Source organism: Bombus huntii, chromosome 9 (genome assembly GCF_024542735.1).
Source record: "Bombus huntii isolate Logan2020A chromosome 9, iyBomHunt1.1, whole genome shotgun sequence".
NCBI classification, from domain to species: Eukaryota; Metazoa; Arthropoda; class Insecta; order Hymenoptera; family Apidae; genus Bombus; species Bombus huntii.
Genome location: NC_066246.1, coordinates 6,909,273 through 6,927,915, shown reverse-complemented (window position 1 = coordinate 6,927,915; position 18,643 = coordinate 6,909,273). Strand labels below are relative to the sequence as shown.

Here is an 18,643-nt window from a genome sequence, read left to right as displayed (position 1 = left end):
ATCGAGTAGATTTTTACCGTCTCATGTTTATTTTAATCTAGTAATTCTCCTGTTACTTCGCTCGCTATATTGAGTTCTCAATGAGTTTCAAACAAAAGGATATGAAAATATTAGAAATAAGGCAGTTCTCGTCGCTTTCTTCCGTCTCGTTTCTGGTCATCTCTCTATATTTCAGCTGCTATCTTGAGTTTTCAATGTTACTTCATTCGTGGTATAAAATTTGATGTAACATTTTAAACGATATAGGGATATTGGAAATCGAACAGATTTTAATAGTCTTATGTTTGCTTTAATCGTGTAATTCTCTTCTATGTCGTTCACCATATCGAGTACTCGATTTTCATTTATCGTTGGTAAAGTTTACCAACTCGTAATAAAAACGTTTAGCTCTCGTAATAAAAACGTATAACGATGTATAACGTATATTGCGCGTATGAAGAAATAGAAATTGATTACAGGGTATAAAAACATGATTGAATGCGAAACGCGTGCGTAGGAGGATCGCAATCACAGTACGCGTAGGAGATAATGATATTTTATAAAGAAATATCGATCGAAACGGTACACAAAACATTGTATGATGAAGAATATTGTGCTGGAATGATATATTTCAGAAAGAAAATAAACACAATTAGCAGGAGATTGTTAAAACAAATATAAATCTCGATGGGAAATTAATCCTGTATTTCTTATTATACAATTCTATTTTTCTTATTATTGTGATAAATATTATTATCACTAATAGTAAATATTCTCATGCATCCTTTATATTTCTCAAAAATTTATTTCACATATCGTAGAATGCAATTGCTGCAATGAAAATCAACGGCAATTATTATTTGGTAATGTTGAAGTGGTCACCACTTCTAAGAGAACTCTACATCTGTTTTTTTTTCTTTTTTTTGTTTTTCTCAAGCACTGAAACCATCGATAGCGTATAGACAATAGACTGGAACGAAGGCAGACTATAGACAGTAGACAGGCGACGATGGCTTCGGGGTTTTCAGTTATAGGGTAACGCTGCTGATCTGGACCAGCTCAAATTATGTTCCTGCTTGTACTTACATTTCTGTATTAAAATATATTTTCTACTTTACAATTAATCCACGCGTTCCTCTGTTCATACATCTAATAACCTCAACAGGTAAATTTGTTATTCGCATAAAATTGTATTTTACGAAACGCGTATAACTTATCGATATAAAAACGTATTTATTTTTTGATATTCGCAAGAATTTGATTAGGGTAAAAATTTGTCATTCTCCTACAATTTTTTTGTCTTTCATAAATTTGCTATTCCATGAAAACTGGAACTTTCACAGAGATGTATGTATTTTTCGCTACTCTGGAAATTCATCATACTCTCCAAAATTCCGTAGTCACGCCATGTACAGGGTGTCAGTTTAAAAATTGAATACGTTCCCCGAAATTTTGCTTCAGTAGATATTCCAATTCATCAATCCAGAAATCTACGATTCCACGGAAGATCTACGCTCGTAGGGAATACAATTGTGCGAAAGTTCAACTTCTTCTGAATCGTGATTTTACGGTCGTACGAAAATTTGTCGTTAAAACAATTCATCATCGTGGCGATATTTTATTTCCCATGGCGATACGAATTACCATTTTGCAATCTTCTCTTTATACTTTCCGTTATCCGCGAATTTCAAAGCCGACACTCGTATCAATAATTCTAACCAACGATAGGTACGTTTCATCGTTTCAAAAGTTCATTGCCTTCACATTTTTTACCGATTGCTTTTCAAATTGTACGAAACTTCCTTTCCTTAGACATTCAAATTGCGAATTATCCGTCAATAATCACCTTAACCCTTTGCACTCCGAGTTTTATTTCAATTTCGTTACCAACGCCTTTAAGCGTTTTATTTGAAACTTACTTTAACTAAAAAGTAAGACAATTTAAATAAACAAAGGAAGAAACAAATTCCTGGAAGAATGTCGAGTAGGACTCGACAAAGGATCTTGTAAAATAAAAACTGATGTCGAGTCACACCCGACGTAGGACTGCAAAGGATTAAAACCCCAATAAACTCACCGTTGCTTCCAACTTTCACTTTCTAACGATCCACAAATTATTATTCTAAAAAATCAGCTCTCGAACGAGCGATAGTAAATCCTTGCATCGGCAATTCGAAGTTGCGAGAATGAACATTGGCGATGAAGGGCACTCGTCAGCCGTCGATTTCCAAAGTTTCCCCGAGTTTTCGAGAGGAATGTGTTCGTAAGAGCGCGAATGCGCGGTGCTTACCGCTTCGTGTCGCATGATCGATGACGCTTGTCATCGAAGTTGGCAGGTGGCGGCGCAGTGACATGCGGTCCAATTGCGGCCACATTATTAAACCACCGGCCATCAATGCACGTAGCCTTAATACGCCGGAATGTACAGTTTGTACCCTGCAAATAGACCGTTTAGATCGGTTGCAGCGTGGCTTTGGCGGGAATTCGCGACGTACGACGATCCCTTTGCAATAACGTAATTGCAAATTGAGTCGAGTATCCCCCTCCACTCGCACCAGCAACAGCTGCAAGCCGCGTTTAATCGTCACGGTTGTTCCGCACCTGATTGAAACTGCTTGCACAGCGAATCCGTGTAACTTCCGTCGATTATCCTTAGATAGAGAATCGTTAGATCGTTGAAATGCTACCGCGTTAAATATTCTATGCAAACGCGACAGTTGTTTCAGAAACTTCTCCCAGAAAGATCATCGAGGGCGGGGAGGGAATTTTCTGGCGAATAGAAATTTTACGAAGCGATATGCAAAATAGCAGAGACAACGGACGAATGTCCGTGTACGACGTGATACGAGTAATTGAAAAAATTGCTGAATATTCGCAACTATCGCAATCGGTAATTATCAATCTGTGGATGTTAATGAAAATTCGTATTTTTATAAGAGCTAATTGAAAGAATAGTTCGTTGTCCGTTAAACGTCGAATGGAATATCGCACGTTGAATATTTCGCGTATTTTCGCCTGTTATGTGTATTCTATATTCGTTTTTGCGTCTTGAGATTCTCCATAAAAATTCGCAGCCTATCGATTGTAAATTTGAAAAAGATATCCGTCCGTTGTATCGATAAATAAATAATTTATTTCGTTGAAAGAATATTTTGTTTTGTTTGCCTGCTTACGGAGAAACGATTAATCTTAGTTTAAATGGAAGACAATTATCATCGGATCATTTAAAATAATCACAGGACGAAACGTTTTAGACTTCATCGATATCTTCATTTAAACGACGAAATTGAAGTGACAAATCTTGTCGTTGCCACAACGAAGTTTTGATGCTTTCAAGTTAATTAAGTTCTACGTTTTATCTCGAAGGTAGGAGAGGAAAAAAAGTTAAACGAGTTCGCGTGTAGTGATCTGCAAACAAGCGAGGCTCGTAGAGGCGCAAAAGTTACTTAAACAGATCAGAACCATGATGCCATTACTTTGTAACTTAAGTTACAAGCCATATGAAGTTTGCTCATGCTTCTTGAACGTAGTCACAGTTTGAGATTGCTTGATATTCTTAGTATGCAAGCTCGTTTAATTCACTTTTTCCTTTTTCTCGGTTCTCTCGTTTCTGCGTCGAAACGAAGGCGTACAAATTTGTTTAAAATACAAACGCATATACGAAATCGTTCTAATGTTATAAATGACAAAGTTATGGAACGTATTACGCATAGATTTACAAACTGAAAAAAGTCCAGATAAAATTCAATACATAGCCGTGAAAAATTCAATCTTCGTCAAGTTTAGGTACGAAAATGTAGATATTCAATAAGAAGGATGTGATTTATCTTGATCAAACATAATTAAGAATTATGCTGTTCATAAGTATCCAGATATTTTGGTCGATTTGTAAAAGAGAAATTGGCTTCACTTTGATTCTTATTTATTACCTATTTCTATCGTTTATATAAGTCACAAAAGAAGGAAGATACGGTAATGGTAAAATTTACACGACGAATAAACACTTTCCATAAGAATTTCATGATGAAAAACACGAAGGATTCCAAGAAACATTTTTTAAAGAACTTACTTTGTAAAGTTGATGGTCGGTATGCTAAGGGTTGTATATCATTTCCAGTTAATTGCATAGATACACATACGCTAACTTCAAGTTAGCAGCAACTATAGACCTTTGCACGAAAATGAAAGATTTACAGATCCCTTCCATGTTCATTTTCATCGCACGCCACTAAGGAATAAAACTTGTTTCTCTTTTCAGCGTACGTACGCAACATGAAATTCTGAAACTAATCGCACGTAAAACCTTATGGCAATTAAAATCGACTTTTCGCCAGACTTTGCGAAAAATTGAAACATATTTTCTGTTCATTCGTGGAACGTTTGCCGGGGAATCGGTGTTAAATCGCTTCCGAGAGGATCGGCACGCGCGCGGTCGACCACCAACAACAGGATTCCGCAATGTTCGAAACAGAATAAAACCTTCAGGATTGAAAGCGATAAATTCGAGATACGTGCAGTCGCTGGCTGCATATTTCCCGTGGAAAACGGCCGGCAATAATTTTAAGTTTTGTCGCGACCGCATTTGTTACAGTCAACCGTACGAACCAAGCAATTTGTAACGGGTTGTAACGTAACGGAGGCGTCATTACACGTTGTTTTCGCGTCGTTTCGTGAGATTTAATGAACGAGATGGACGATATGAACCTTCCTTCTCCTCCTCTTCCTCCATAACCATAATAACGTGGTTACGACGATCAAATTAAGTTTATCGATTTTGGCAGCATTCAGTGCTAACAATTTATAGAACCCTGTCAATAAGCATTATCGAAATAGCCAGATGAAAGCGTTAACATACTAACTTACCAGTAGATGTTCCTCTTACTTGGTTAATTTTCGTCGCGATGGATATTGATAAGCGTGAGCGAAACGTATTGATTATTTTTCAATCGTCATATATATCGTTAAGCTGAGATATACGAAGTATAAATTGCATATGTACAAATGCACTTACGTACATCATCTGAAGTAAAACGTTACCTACGTGTCTTTCTTTTTTTTTTTTTTTTTTTTTAGAGCATTATATGTACGGGAGAAACGTCGATATCGTATATCGCTTAAAATATTTCCTGTTGTATTAGCTGTTATATTTCGTCCACGTAGAACTGGGAGAAAGCTTCTCTCTTTTTCTTTTTTCTACTTATTTAATGAATCAAGTGACTCAAATTGGTGAGAATGAATTCTGATTACGTAACGAAATACGTTCGTGGGCGAGTCTCGTTTTAAATATACGTGATCGCGAGGGAAACGAGAATTCTGCGAGCAATTGTTCGTGACTAATCGCAAGCGATAACAGAGAATTACTCTTCCAACCACTTTTTTACTAATCGTCGGTCAAGATTTAGTGGCTGAATTTCGCAGTTAGCGACTTGTGAAGCGGTATCGGCGTTGGGGTATCAGTTTCCGGTGTTTCGCGTGAAAAAACCGCGTTCTATCCGGCATCGACGATTCAACGCGATTCTCGATTGGACGCGTAAGTCGGCGCACTTGAGGCGAGAATATATAAATCTGGAATTCGACTCGAGCTTCCACCGTGCTTTGCAGCGAAGAAAATATGGACACTTTCGTGGCGATGATACGAGTATCGAGTGAAAATTCGGCCGCTGTCAACCAAAGACGCTACCCTATCTCTCAGACTGTCGCTTCAAACGGTTGTTTCCGAGACGATGGAACAGGGCGCGACAAAATTTATTGCAACAGAAAAGAAGGCGACGACTGTGTCACGTGGCTGTTGTGATTCCATTTCGTATCGATTTCATGGCTCGACGATAGTTATATCACGAGAAATAAATAAAATACGACGAGGAAGAAATAAAAATTGATCCTTAGTAGGTTAAAATGATACAAATCTGTCGACATGATAGCAGTTTCGTAAAAGAAAAGCAGAAAGTTGATGAAAGATCGTAGAGAATTGTAAGAACAATACGTACAGAACGATTGTTTATTTCCATTTCATATATTCACGTATCGTATCGTATTATTTACAGTACGGCTTGATAGTTGCCTGAGTCAGTTCTCCTGCGAGAAAATTTTATAAGATCAGCGCAAAATCTCTAGCAAAATCCGTTTCGCTGGAAGCTCACGATAGTTCTGGTAATATTGTAGGTCTCAGCCACTCTGAATCAGAGATAGTGAGCGTTAATTACTTTAGTAATTAGTAACTGCTGCCGAGGATGGTGACGAAGCTACCTCGCGAAAGAACGAATAAATCTAATAATATCAGGAACTCCCTCGCCAACCATCTTTTCGTTTCACGTTAGCGAGTTGATCCTAATCGGAGAAATTTTGTTACGACATTGCCAGGCTTAGAGAGATACCGTTTATCACATCCCTTCGTTATTCGCTTATCTCGTACATATATTGTATATGCCTCGTTAAACGTTGACATATTTGCATTTTTTTTATAGTTTACGCAGCAATCTTAAACTAAAATCTTGAAAAAATTGAATCTCTCGGTGAAACTCGTGTTATTTGCGATAAAGTGAAATTAAAACTTTTACACAGTTTTTTTTTTTTTTTTGATTAGATATTCTGTATTGCGTTTGTTTTAATAGCTTGAGAAAAAGAAGTAGAATTTAATATCTTGAAAATGAAGTAGATTACAGAAATGTGAGTACACGCGTATTGCATGGGACTATTTTAAGCGGAGGAGTATGTTAATTTTAGTGGAAAGTGTTCAGCATACGAAACACATTCTAAAGTGAAATAGCCGTAAGAAGGGAAGGAGTTGAAGGTATTTTCTTTTTATCAGGCTCGCATCTTCGCTTTGAAGAAGTGGAATTCTATCTAATTTAAATTCTTCTTTGATTCTTAATCTAAATGTAAATTATTTCGACGTGCAAGAAACACTTACAAAGGGAAGGCTAATTTTAAAACACTTGTCTCTTACAGAAACGTAGTGTACTTGTTTTTAAGTAACGTTTCTATACCAAGAAATTATAGCGTCAAATGAAGTGATAAAGGGCTACTTTCTATTCTTTTGAATTACATTTTGTCGTCCGAATAAAAGAAGGTTTTCAATTGATTTCTCTATTTTGCTAGGGCAAATTTAGTTTCTTTATTTCGTATATCTATCGTTCACATTATCATTCAAAGTATGCGCCATTCAAACATTCTTTTCCAACATTTTCAACATTCTAACCCAGATATTCAACTCTTTTTATACCAATTTCTTAAAGGGTTTGATACAAATTTTTAGATAATTTATTTTCATAAAATTAACATCCTACGAGACAATACAAGTATACGTATCATATTCTTCAATGAACGTTTAACTCCAAATCTGACAATATTAATTGACTCGGTTGCAAAGAATGGTAGACGTGATTTATCGTGTTCAACGTCTGAAGCTTCCAAATTCTTACTGCTTCGAATAAAAAAGGAGAATTTCACTCTGCAAGCGAGTGGTCGTAAAAATTTCACGCGGAAAAGCCACTCGAGTAAACAACGGTATCGTAAATAAAGAGACAAACATTCGTTACACAAACATTTTTCCTTTCCTCCAATTACCACTTCCGATTTATGTTTCGCGCGGTCAGTTCCAAAGTTACCGGTAGTGTACGTTGTAAACGCTTTCTGCTGTTTACAGCGCAATAAAAAAAGAAAAGAAAAAAGAGCAGCTGAATGGGAGAAAGGGTGGAAGAAAGAAAAACGAAAAAATCAGTCGTGGACGATTTGCTAAAAGTTTTACGATGCCGCGTGGAACATTTAGCCGGTTTGCACGATTCTCGGCTTGCCGCTTCGCGAACATTCATCGTAGCCGCTGGAATTATTCATGAATGATACCGTAACTTTCGTTTTAAGATTAAATTTATGCCTCGCTGCCACGCTTCGCTGAGAAACTCGCGCGCAAAGTAATCGCTCATAGATTCAATATTAAATACCGACGCGGAAATAGCTGCATAATGTCTTTAAGGATGGTTTATACCTACGAATGGCTGTACTAACCGGAGGAAAATACGAGCTTACTGGCCAACGACAATAACTCTGTGCTCTTATAAAGCGTGCGCATGTAATGGAAGAATGCGTTGCAAGATAGCGAACCGATAAGCTTACGCTTGTTTCTGTATATCCGTGATTTTCGTTTTACGGTTATTCCTACAGTGAACGCAATATAAAGTAGCTACTGCTAATCTTTTTCGAATCGCAACACTTCGACATCGACACTTTTAACTTTTTCCCTACAAATTTCTACTTTTGCTGGGAATTTATATTTGCATATTTACGATTAGAAGTGTCGCAAAATTTAAAAAACCTAAATAAAATATACGACGTATATTATGATTTGCTATTACTATTTAAGTATTCGGAGAGCTGTCGTTTTAAATGGATATTTTACCATGCAACGATATGTGGGATAAGCTCGCGGTGATTTGTTTGTCGGTATATTCCTTTTGCTAAAATTCGTTTATTGCCAAAAAGTTGACATATTAGATTTATGAAAATGATGATTTTAACGCTGCTAGACGCATACAGATTTTTTAATAAAGCGAGGGCTCTGGTATAAACATATACAGGGTGGTTGGTAACTGGTGGTACAAGCGGAAAGGGGGTGATTCTACGCGAAAAAAGAAGTCGAAAATATGGAATAAAAATTTTTTTTTAATTTTTCTATCGAGACAACGATCTACAGTGAGATCCGTTATAACGTACCGCACGCGTACCGAGCGAAAATTCAAAGTCGATTTTCTCGAAAACAAAGCCTCGAACGAAAAATTTTTATTCTATATTTTCGACTTCTTTTTTCGCGTAGAGTCACCCCCTTTCCGCTTGTACCACCAGTTACCAACCACCCTGTATAGGTCATTATTGTCAATAGTTATTATAATCTTCCTATGTCTAAATAGTAGTATGTAATATAACAATAAATAATTGTATCAACTTGGCAAAATGATGCAATTTTTTAGACGTGATTTGTTGCTCATACATAATAATATATAAAAAAAAAAAAGGAAGGAGGTATACGCTTGGTCTATCATATATTTAAGTTCGGGTTTTCTCGGGATAGTATAAGTTGTAAATTTAAGGTATAAACTAAGAATCGTAAGAGTGCTGGGGAAGAGAGAAAGAGACAGAGAGAGTGTAAGTAAGAGTGTATGCCTTGGTGACGTCAAAACTAAATGAGTAAAGGAGTGGGAGAAGGGTGCGAAGGTTGAGGGTCAGCATTTTTGTGATCTGGGAAGACCGAAGTTGTGAGCCGAGTGTTAGAATAAGACGTACGAAGATATAACTTCAAATAAAACTAAACTTCACTTCAAATAGAACATCTTTTTTTGTCCTTACTCTAGACTATTTAGATACTACGTACATAGTAAAATTTCTATTCGTTAGGAAGCAAACAGAACTATCGGAACAACCTAATCGTAAAAGGCTCTCAGATTAGAAACTTTAATAGAAAATTCCTCCCACACTTCGTAGTATTTATGCAGATCTTTCAGTTATCTCAACAGCTGTATTTTAACGTCGTGTTTGAAAGGTTAAAAAAAGGGAGCAAAAAAAAAAAAAAGAAAGAAAAGAGCAAAAGGAAAAACGAAACGAAAAAAAGAATATTCCGAACGTACGAGCCATCCATAGCAGCAATCCCATAGAAAATCCCGGCTGTCTGGGTTACAGTGCAACTCGTAAAAGTCTGGATGCAACGCGTGGTACAACAAGCCCGTTTTTCGCGGCAATTTCGCGCTGGAATACTCGCGGCAATATTTTTATTGCTTTCCACGTTAACAGCGAACGATGGTAGCCAGCAACAGCCGAAGTATAGAATGCATGCATGACGCCATTGCCAATAATAAAAGGATCATTATTGACGATCGACTGCGAGAGAGCAGAGTTGCAATTTTCCACTGTACGAAGTACGGTTAATTTTTCCTGGTGTCCGGAAATTTGGCACCATTGACGCGACTGTATAACACGTGATTTTTCGCTCTTGACGCGCCACAGGGCACTGCGTGGAACGTGGTACGTGGCCCGATTTTTGCTGATGAATCCATTCGTCAGAATTAGCGGAGATTTGTCGGCTAATTTAGCTGCGGTGTTTGTATTCAATAAGAAGTGCAGTAGTTAATTTGAATTTGGAAACTTGACTCTTTCTAAACGGATCTTTCATTTAGCAATAAACACGATGATACGATAGTAATATATGCTGCATCGAGTAGAGGCTACGTTTGCATCGAATGTTTACTGGAAACAAAAAAAAGAACAAAGACACCAAACCTTGGAAAGTAACAGGTTTTTCGAAGAGAAATTTGTCGTAACCAAAGGAACAAAATATGAGAGTCTAGAAAATTTGTTATACAGGAAACTGTAATATTTTCCAGTCAAGATATCAGCGTCTTGTCAACAATGCTGTCATCGTTTGCGATTATTGTTTTTAGATCACTATCCAGTAGAAACACGCCAGGACGATAAAATATATATTTCGAAATTACCGTGTATTTCAACTTACTTCTACTCTTGATAAGCCGAATAAAACGAAAGCAACATTCACTCTGCGAAATTTGAATGAGCGGAACGTGGTGCACGCGCGATCTTCATAATTCGATCGCGTAATAATATTTCCAATTAAAGTCACTTTAGCCGTGAAAATTCGTTTCGTTTAAGCCGATGCAACAACAGTGCAGGAACATCGTGAGAATTTCAACGCATACATATATGCGCGTATGCGCGTGAATTTTAATTATTTTGGTTTGGTGGACGCGAGGAAGTGTTTATTCCCGCGTCTCGAAACGAGCTAGCACCAGAGATAATTAAATATGGATTATCTGACGCACGTTCGAGCACTCGCTCGTCGCGCTAATTGGACCAGAAAGAAGACAGTTATCGTACGATGGACAAAACGATATTTCACGATAACGAAGCCATGGAAATAACGTATCAGAAGCGAATTGTTAGCACGGTGATCTCTAATTTTATTGTTAGAACGGTGGCTTCATTGAACGTAAAATAGCTATTATTATAACTTGTGGTATATTAAATAGATATTAATTCCCAAAATTAATTTTTGAATTTGCATTAAGAATTTTCTAGAACTAGCGAGATTAGTAAAAGATAAAATATATCGTCGTACAATGAAAATAAGGAAATAAAAACTTCCTTTATTTCCTTTCAGGTAGTCTCCAAGGGACAACTCTTTGGAGCAAAGGATTGTAAAATAAAGAAGGACTCTGCGCGTAGAAAAATTTTATTTAATATCACGATCGCTCTATATATATCTTTCCCTGTGCGATTATTAAAAACACCTGTTTGTCGTATCTGCGACGAAATAAAATCGACGTTCTTATGTTCTTTTATTTTTTTTTTCTTTTTTTGTATATATAATAATACGCTGCAAGTAGATCACGGAATTCTATGCATTTATACGAAGTTTGAAAATGCGAAATTGCACAGAATGCACATAACGCGAAGAAATTTATTACGATATTCAAAGTATAGTGCTTTTTGCAATACTCGGCGGGTAAAACAATTTTTCACCAAGCTTCTACGTTATTAATTGTGTTGTCAAAAATATGAATTCGCATAAAAAGTCGCCACCTACTATCGCGTTCTACCATCCGAAAATTCGCACTCCAGAACTGTCGTGTCTCTCTCCATCGATTTCGCTGTGTAAAGTCTTTTTTTTCTGCTATCCTGGGTTCCGCACCGGCTGTTTCCGCGTTTTCTCGTTAAGTCGTAAGACGCAACAAGTGTTGGACGGATTATGTCTTGAGGCAAACAAACGAGATCACCGTGCCAGGATAATTCTTCGTCCGAGTTAATTAATTAACTCGGGAATTGGTTGGTGCAAGCGGTGCGTTGCGCGGTCTCGCCATCCCATGGGGTTTGCTTTCTCGTATCGGATCGAGTGCGTTGAACGCTCACGAGATTGTTCGTCGGATTAATTGCGGCTTTATTTCGCCGCGAGATCCTTTTTCCGATTCGTCGAATGGCGCGGGTTTAAACTGGTTTTTAGCGAGGTCGCGGATATATAAATCATTTTTAAACATGTTTGCGTTAAATTCGTTTACGACTGTGTTTTTTTCTTTTTTTTTATTTAACCTTCTGTGTCTTGTTGGCGAGGGTGAAAAATTTACATGGAAACTCACTACGGGGGAAGAACATTGCAAGTCGTATTTTCTGCTTCTTCCAGGAGAGCGATTTTAAAATTCATTTCACACAAACGCTGTTTTGCTTAAATTTACCTTGCAACGTACTGTTATTTCTGCCGTTTCCTTGTGGCGAGTAAACTCATCTCGAAGTTAAATCGCCTGTTTCTTGAAAATCAAACGTCAAGTGTATTGCAGGAAGACTTCCGTATAACGCGCCGAAGATATTACAACTGCTGTTTTCATATAACGCGATTCTTCGTACAACGCGTGAAACACACGTAATAAAACCAGATAATAGATTCATTGGAAAGATCGAGTCTGTGAACTGGTCGAAACTGCGAAACTGATCCAAAAATTGAAAATGAATATTTACTTCCGCCAAAACGAAGACGTTGGAATGTGATGTTGGAAGTAAAAGTATTTTTCTATTTAAAAAATCTTAAAAAACACAATACATAAATTCGTATAATTATATCTTTATTAAATTCCAACAAAATAAAAGATTTTTTACATACATTAATAATATCTTCTTCCTAATCAACTTCGTATAAATGTCGTTTAATTTTTAAAACACAGTCCTACTTGATAAAACATAGAAAATAAAAGTTTGCATGACAGCAATCATCTTAAACATGTTACCTTAAATTATGCGCGTTATAGTAGAAAAATTCTTATACAACACGATTTCATATAGCGCGTAACGTTACACGGCAGTGTACTGTATATACGTAGACAATGAAATTAAAAAATTTAGAGAAAGTCAGTCAGTTTGGCTTCGCGAAATTTCGTACGTTCATTTACTTTGATATTCTACGAATATGAGATACAAAGGCTGATAAAAGAAAAACGCGTCATTGGATAATAAAGGTGTGATTTTTACAGTCACTGTATTCAAATACTTCCATCCGCATTTCAACGAATGAAAACAATTGCTCTCTTGACTCGTGGCAACCTGATGATTGTCGACAGTTTACACGAATCGCTCAAATGCGACAGTTTCGAGCCGGTTTGTCACGTTGGTCGTCGCGACACGTCCAATCGCGTTCTAACAAGCGTGAAACGAGAACGTTGTTCTTCTTTGAACGTATTTCTGTGTATGCAAGTGTGCGAAGACCGTCGCATTCAACGGCTGGCGTTTCTTTTGTTTTCCAGGCAGACCTGTCCTGCCAGAACACGAAGCAGTCCGTGGGCGCGATTTATACGCGCACGAACTTCGTGACACTGAAATACGTCACCGACTCGTGGGGCACCATCTCGAACGGCTTCCGTCTCGTTATCACCGCCGTCAAGGATCCAAGTGAGTACATTTCTCCATGTGATAATTCCTTCGTTCTTTTGTGTCTCGGGCGCCTGTCTTGCCTCCGCGTTATCTGATACGCGCGCAAAAGTTTTCTTCGCTCGCAGTTTTCGTCGTTCTACGCGTTATCGTGGAAATGGTAGACGCGCGACGACGCGTTAGTTGCGTTTTAAACGTCACGGAATTGTTTTATTTAGCAGAGCCAAGTAATGAAAATCACGTCGCTGCTCGACAATGATTGAGTGTCACGACTCGACAAATTTCAAATTTGCTTTTACTAATTTAGACGTCCACGTTATTTTTCTATTTCAGTAATTTCAGTCGTCGGGCCTTAAATCAGTTTTGCGTGAGAAGGCAGAGTTGTTACTTTTTCCCCTGTCAACCAATGTTTTATAACAACAGCGGCTTGTCTTCGGTTGTTTCGCGGAAGTTCGTAGCGCTTTCGCAAGTAGTGTGTCTCGTACTATGTCAGCCGTACAATGTCGTTGAAATGACTGGCGAAGATTTCTTTGTAAAATTTGGGAAGCCTCTTCCCTAAAATGTAGATTTTTCAAGTTATGCCATTGTCGTTGGCAAACAGCGACGTGTAAAAATTGCACGGACGCAACATTATCGAGGAAACGTAAATGGAGCAAGTTATCGTTTTTCCAAAGTACAAGAAATGTATTGGGATAATAAATTCGAGGCATAAGAAGAAGTTCTAGAAGAGAAAGTAGTTTATTAAAGCAGCATGGGATACTTCTGTCTTTTGAATTTCGTAAAACTGTAGGTTCCACATCGAGGAAGAAATAAAAACGAAAAAGATATGAACTAAATTCTTGAAATTCTTGTTCACGATTGCAATGTGAATTTAATGGAATTTAGCGATGTAAATGGACCAGGAAGAATCAGAAATAAAATGTTGCGTTAATGGACGTTTCCTTCCGTCATTTATAAATAATGGTTTACGTCATTTCACGCATGGAGTTATCGCTATAAAATTATCTGTTGAATAAAAATATCAGTTTGAAGCTATGGTGTCCGTTTTGACTATTCAAGTTTTACCGGTTTATTCCACGCTAAATTCGTATTAAAATCCTACAGGAAGAGAGATGAAATGAGAAATTATGGAACAAACCCTTCATGACGAGTTCTGCTCATTAAAAATTCCTGAGCTCCTTATTAAAGTCTATTTATCTGTAGTTACAAGTATTACGTCTCAATTTTTGTCATTTACAGCGAACAAAAGAAATTACGCAGAGAAGAAATAATAATGTCTTGCGAATTCAAGCCGAACCGAGGGAAAGATGTCTGATTAAAGAACGAAATGAACCACGAAGCTTTCGTTTCGAATGACTTTCTGAAAGGAAATTAAACGACCGTTTCTCTCTTTCTTCGCTCCGTGACAGCTTTTTTCGAGTGTGTTCTACTTCAGTTGGTTCGACTTAATGAAGTGCTTAATGCACCGTGATTAAGCGAAAGAGCGAAGTACGAATGAAGAAAGGAGAAACACGTTATAAAATACTCTCCATTCCTTCGATAATAACGGGATATTGTCGACTTCGTTTGTCGTACCGTTTGCTAAAGAGACGTTCTTGAAAATCGTAATCTATATAATGGCTTTTATTAGTAACGATATGGCGATAATTTTCACGTTTGACTATTAAACTGAATGGAAAATGTAAGAAATGTGGGAACTAGTAAGCAAGATATAAAATGCCCTGCACTATTTTTCAAAGTTGAAGAATACTTCACGTTACAGTCTCCGAGACGTTTCTTTAAATTTAATATCGTTACACTACCTGTATCGATTTATCCGCAATATCTACTCTTAAAATTAAAAATTAAAAATAATTAAAAAATCGTAAAATTCGATTAAAAAGACAGTATTTCGTGTATAAGTTGCATTGTGCGTTGCATTATTATTATTAATCTGGTTCCGTTTCATGATAGTGCAGTGGCTCGTCATGGGGCGACTGTAGCTGTTTTTCTCGAAAACAAACGAAATAAAGTGTCGCACCAGCCACTCTGTTCGCCAGATTTAGCACCGCGCAATTACTCTCCGTCTCCGCGGCTTCAAGTAACAACGAAGGGCAAACGTTATGACAGCATTTAAGACATCAAGAAGATCGTGACGAGTATTCTCAAAGTAAATGCACAAAAAGACACGCAAGAATTATTTGGCGCGTTAGATAACAGCGCAGATGGTTGTATCGCCTCAGGAAGAGAGCGTTTTGAACAAAATAAAATATTTTCCTCAAAACGATAGCTCTGTTATTTTTAGAAATTTCTACTATCTTCGGAACAGACCCGTTAGAGTCTTCCGGCGATAAAACAGATCTTTGTCTCACCTGGTTTTCCTTATACATTTTCCATAGACGTATCGCTGGAACAAAAGAGCCAATTACACAAGCAGAGACAAACTTCGGTGAATAAATAAACCGGCGCACAATTATAATTCAACGGGATGAGAATAAATGAAACAGTAAATTAACGACGCTTCCTATTAACGGTCCTCAAATTACCGGCCACTCGTTATTTCGTGCCATGGTCTCAATGCTGCTCTCGGTAATTTTAAATTAACAGCAACGCCATGGCGAAAGATAATACCGTCATCCGGCTGTGTAAAATTCCCCCCTTTTCTCTCTCTGGCCACCGTGGAAACGCTAAGATCTCCTGAAATTGCCGCGGAAATTCTGATGCTCTGTAGCACTGCGATAAATTAAGGTCGCAAGGCTGGCTATCCGCGAATTTTCCTCTATATACGCGCTTGAAAAGTGCCAGCCGAAATGATAGAGAAAAGAAAACTGCTTGCTACGCTGCGTCTGGCCAACGTGTGTTCTCTTCTACGGATTAGCTGCTGTGCGTGCTTCCTCTACTAATCTTCGTGTTCTTGCTCATTTTCGCCGACTGTCGACTTTATAAAGTAATATCAAGTCACACTCGTGACATGGATTAAGGATCAAGTGCTTGAAACGAGTGCAGCTTGTACTTGCATTCGAAATTAAGGTTAACATCGAACTTTCATTCCAAACTGTAGTCATTCCACACCACCCCTTTATTTTCTTAACTTTAACAGAGTTAACCGTATCTCGTAGACAGATTATTGCAGATATTCAAATAGAAATATTTAAAATCGTTGGACACGTGGACGAATGGTGTATATAATTCTATTATACTTACTGTTGCCAGATCTCTAAATAAATAATATAAACGTGCAATCTATTGATTTTATAATATTGTTTTCATATTGGTTAATATTGTTTTCAATTTATAATTCGTTATTAATCTATACGCATTGTGTACTGTAATTGCAAATGGAGCAAGTGCCTGGATATTTGCTAGGAATGACATTAAAGTTATCAATTTCGTAATGAGCATACAAGCGTATCAAAAATTCCATTCATTTTCATTTTTTTTTTCTTTTCGTTCCTTTTGTTTAATACCGAAAAATATCCTGTAACGTTCTCTCGATTCGATAATTTTAATAGCAATTATATAATTCAACATAGCATTATGTTATATGCAGTTGACAAGCAGCTATAACATGGATTAGTATAACTTATGCAATAAATTGCGTATTTAGTGAAATTAATGGGAACACGCGACATTTAGATGACAGAATATTCAGCGCAAATATTGCACATTATATCGAATAATATTCTGAAAACAGATAATTATTATTTACATATCGCGAGAAATTTCGACGTCCGCTAGCTGTACGTTAAACTATTAATAAATAAGTATAATTGAATAGATAAATGACTAAGATAAACGATGTTATTAGTCAGAATATTCGAGTTATGGTATTTTAGAAACTTGCCAGTTTTTTCTTTTTTAATTATTAGACGCGTAAAATAAAATTTCTTAAACATTGAACAAATTCTCGAAATCTTCGTAAAATTAAACAAAACTTGGTCAAGACCATCTGCGTCGTGGAACGAAATTTTTGAAAATACGGTACGTAGGTGGGATAGTATTTATTATGCGTAACGCCTCGAAAAATGCTGAATTTATACAAGGTATAGCAATATATTACGAATTCAGGATACGCGTTTTAACACATACTCTTTAAAATTCACATGTTGCTTGAATAATTCATTATATGACACAGTGAAAACTCAACGATCGTTATTTAGTTGAAATCATTCATTGATATAGACCGTGTCAAAGAATAAACGTTTCAGCGAGCGAAACAAATGTTTTAACAGGTGAAGCCAACAGAGGTGGAATTTAAATACTTCAGTAACAACAAGAATTACTTCCAAGTTTACTATACGAAGCGAACATCTATCGTTTGCCAGAACTTGAATATTTCGATTTGACGCGTTATTATTTTTACAATCGGAAGCAGCATCGAAAACTTGCATTTCCAATATTCTCGCATTTCCTGTCCAATAATAATTAACGTAGCATAATTTTATACTCCTGGCTGTGAACTAAATGTAGAAAACTGAATTAATGAATACTTTAGAACGCGTAGACAACTGAATGAACAAATACCCTGATTGTTATACTACTAATTAAGGCTCACGGTGTACATAAATAGATAGTGTTTCGTCGAAAAGACAATAACAGGTCAGTGTGAAGTATTTAAAAGCTCCATATAGCTATCAAAACGATGTTCACGAATGTAGACAAGCGGCAGGCCCATTGTCCGATTCGCGTTTGGCATAACGCGATGCTCTGTACGATGTGCAATTCGAGAAATTCCAAACTGTCCGGAATCACGAAAGCTTCCTGCTCAGACATGACGGGCTGTGTTGCAGCGCGAGCAAGGAATTGTTGCTGATAATATTAGCGCGATTCAACGCGTCGCGTTTTGCGGTTTGTACCGTGTCGGAATCACACGATATTCACGTGATTAATGTTGTTACTATTATTGCAACTCGTTATAAGTTTTTTCACTATTCTCTTAAACGGAAATATACAGCTCTTTCTGTACAGGTAGGCGATCTTATCGTATAAAAAACAAAGAGAAAGGTGACGTGGTATTTTTGTGTTTATATTTTATTCTTTTCTTCCGTCTTTCGACTGACTTTTCGGTGATATGAAATAGTATAGTGTTAGAAAAATAATAATTCAAATCCACTCGGAGCTAAATGTGCGACTTTAAAGTTATTCCATCAAAGGCAAAAAAACTTTCTACGTCGTCACGTCTTCTTATTTTCCTTGCCACTTTTAAGGAAAATAGGATCATATACGATCGTTAGTCAGTCAAGACACACACACACACACAGAAAAAAGCACG

At 37.1% G+C, this 18,643-nt stretch overlaps 2 protein-coding genes across 6 annotated transcripts in view; both read left to right on the top strand.

Moving 5' to 3' along the window:
* Positions 1 to 18,643, top strand: part of LOC126869877 (uncharacterized) — a 195,756-nt gene that overhangs the window by 17,640 nt on the left and 159,473 nt on the right. The window lies entirely within an intron of this gene.
* LOC126869876 (uncharacterized) overlaps positions 1 to 18,643 on the top strand; it is a 288,377-nt gene that overhangs the window by 171,453 nt on the left and 98,281 nt on the right. For all 4 annotated transcript variants that reach the window (XR_007691041.1, XM_050627012.1, XM_050627013.1 and 1 more), the window contains exon 3: positions 13,269 to 13,413. Coding sequence is in view for 3 of the 4 variants with exons in the window: in XM_050627012.1 (XP_050482969.1) it covers positions 13,269 to 13,413 (145 nt within the window). In the remaining variant the exon portion in view is untranslated. The remainder of the gene's footprint in view (positions 1 to 13,268; positions 13,414 to 18,643) is intronic.